The sequence below is a fragment of the Chrysochloris asiatica genome, unplaced genomic scaffold, assembly GCF_000296735.1.
Source record: "Chrysochloris asiatica unplaced genomic scaffold, ChrAsi1.0 scaffold00484, whole genome shotgun sequence".
NCBI classification, from domain to species: Eukaryota; Metazoa; Chordata; class Mammalia; order Afrosoricida; family Chrysochloridae; genus Chrysochloris; species Chrysochloris asiatica.
Genome location: NW_006409002.1, coordinates 328,137 through 330,275, shown reverse-complemented (window position 1 = coordinate 330,275; position 2,139 = coordinate 328,137). Strand labels below are relative to the sequence as shown.

Sequence of the window (2,139 nt, the reverse complement as noted above, 5' to 3'; positions counted from 1 at the left end):
AAAAAAACCACAAAAAAAACCCACCATTAGGTATTGGTGGGAGGTGCTACTCGGCGCGAAGCCCAGGCAGTGTGCCGCCGCTCCGCGCACACACACACACACACGCACGCCCGCTGGCTGCCAGTGCCGGCCAGGAACCCTGGCGTGGCCGCCATCTCTCCGTCTCCGCGCTCGATCGGGCAGCCGCGTCGCGGCGAGGTTGCGAAGGAGAGGCGCTTATCTCGGCCGCCGGTTCAAACGCACCCGTCACGGCGTCCGTGCGCCCCCGGAGCCGGACTCCGGCGGCGCCGCCCGCTGGAGTTGGATTCACGGGTGGCGGTGGGAGCAAGACGAGCCAGCCGCTCGCCCTCCGCGCTGCGCTCGGATTGGTCTCTCCTGGGGAGTGCTGGCCGAGGGTTGGCTGCGGACCGGCTGAAGAACAAGTGCACCTCGCCTCCCGCGCACCAAGCACCCGCCTAGGAACGCGGCGCGTGGGTCGGGCGAACGGCGGCGCCCCAGCCGGCCCCTGTGTCGGAATGCGGCGGGCCGGTGCCTGGCACCCCGCGGCCGACCGCCTCGGCCCCTGAAGGCGGCGGAGGCCCAGAGACGGCAGGCGTCCCCGGAGCAGCCGGCGGCGCACTAAGATGCCGGCGCGGCCAGTACGCATGCAGGCATCGGGCGGCAGCGGCAAAAGCAGCCGCAGCGGGCGCGGGGCCTCGGCGCGCAGGAGGCCGCTTGGCTAGCCTGCAGACGCGCCCTGCTGCTCTCTGACCGGCCGGCGCCAGGGGCCGTCTCGCCCGGTTTGCGCTCCTCGCCTACCCCTCCCCGGCCGCGTCCCCTCCTCCGCTCTCTCTCCCCGCCCGCCGCCCGCCTCTCGGGGGGAGGGGCGTGGGGGCAGGGAGCCGATTTGCATGCGGCCGCCGCTGCCTGCGCTGGAACCCGCCGCCGCCGCCGCCGGAGCTCGCGCCAGCCTGGCCGCGCGGCCCCATGCCTCTGGCGCGGCCCTCGTGGGGCGAAGGTGAAGACCAGCTCCTAGGATGAGTGAAGGTGCGGCCGCTGCCTCGCCACCTGGTGCTGCTTCGGCAGCCGCCGCCTCAGCCGAGGAGGGCACCGCGGCGGCTGCGGCTGCGGCGGGCGGGGGCCTGGACGGCGGCGGCGAAGGGGCGGTCGAGCCCCCCCGGGAGTTACGCTGTAGCAACTGCATCGTGTGGAACCGGCAGCAGACGTGGCTGTGCGTGGTGCCTCTGTTCATCGGCTTCATCGGCCTGGGGCTCAGCCTCATGCTCCTCAAATGGATCGTGGTGGGCTCCGTCAAGGAGTACGTGCCCACGGACCTGGTGGACTCCAAGGGAATGGGCCAGGACCCCTTCTTCCTCTCCAAGCCCAGCTCCTTCCCCAAGGCCATGGAGACCACCACCATGACCACTTCGACCACGTCCCCTGCTACCCCATCTGCCGGCGGCGCCACCTCCTCCAGGACGCCCAACCGGATTAGCACCCGCTTGACCACCGTCACACGGGCTCCCACTCGTTTCCCAGGTCACCGGGTGCCCATCCGGGCCAGCCCGCGCTCCACCACGACACGGAACACTGCAGCCCCCTCGACGGTCTTGTCCACAACATCCTCCTTGAGCAGCAGCACACCAGGCTCCCGCCCCCCGGTGCCAGGAAGCCCTGGTACCCAGGCCATGCCCTCCTGGCCCACTGCGGCATACGCTACCTCCTCCTACCTTCACGATTCTACTCCCTCCTGGACCCTGTCTCCCTTCCAGGACGCTGCCTCTTCCTCCTCTTCCTCTTCCTCCTCTTCTTCCTCCTTCTCTATCAACGTTACGCCAGAAACTAGCACCAGCCCCAAATTTCGTAAGTAAACACTGTCTCAACTGTGATTTATTCCTGCCTTTCCTTTCTGCGCTCCTGCTGTCTTTTCCCTTTGCCGCCTATCCTAGCAACCCCCAGCCCCCAACTTAGGTTTGGGGCACCGAGGGAGCTGGATAAAACTGGCCGCAAGAAGTGCCTGCTTGTTCTGGGTCTTGGGGGTGGGGGGCGTCGTTTAGTTTAATAGGCCCGACTTTAGTGGGTCCCAAATGAGAACTGATCGCCCAACTCCCTCCAAGGGGTTAAGTGAGTGCTATCCCTCTTCGCTGCAGACCCGCTGGC

General features: G+C 68.1%; 1 protein-coding gene across 1 annotated transcript; it reads left to right on the top strand.

Annotated features, from left to right (window-relative positions):
• The first annotated feature begins 995 nt into the window (after positions 1–995).
• Positions 996–1,850, top strand: LOC102810849 (pro-neuregulin-3, membrane-bound isoform-like). The gene has a single exon (XM_006877324.1). The coding sequence runs from the start codon at positions 1,017–1,019 to the stop codon at positions 1,848–1,850; it is 834 nt and encodes a 277-aa protein (XP_006877386.1). The 5' UTR covers positions 996–1,016.
• Positions 1,851–2,139: the final 289 nt, after the last annotated feature.

Bases quoted from the DNA above. Each gene is read 5' to 3' on its own strand.
- LOC102810849 (XM_006877324.1), top strand. From the start codon at position 1,017: ATGAGTGAAGGTGCGGCCGCTGCCTCGCCACCTGGTGCTGCTTCGGCA.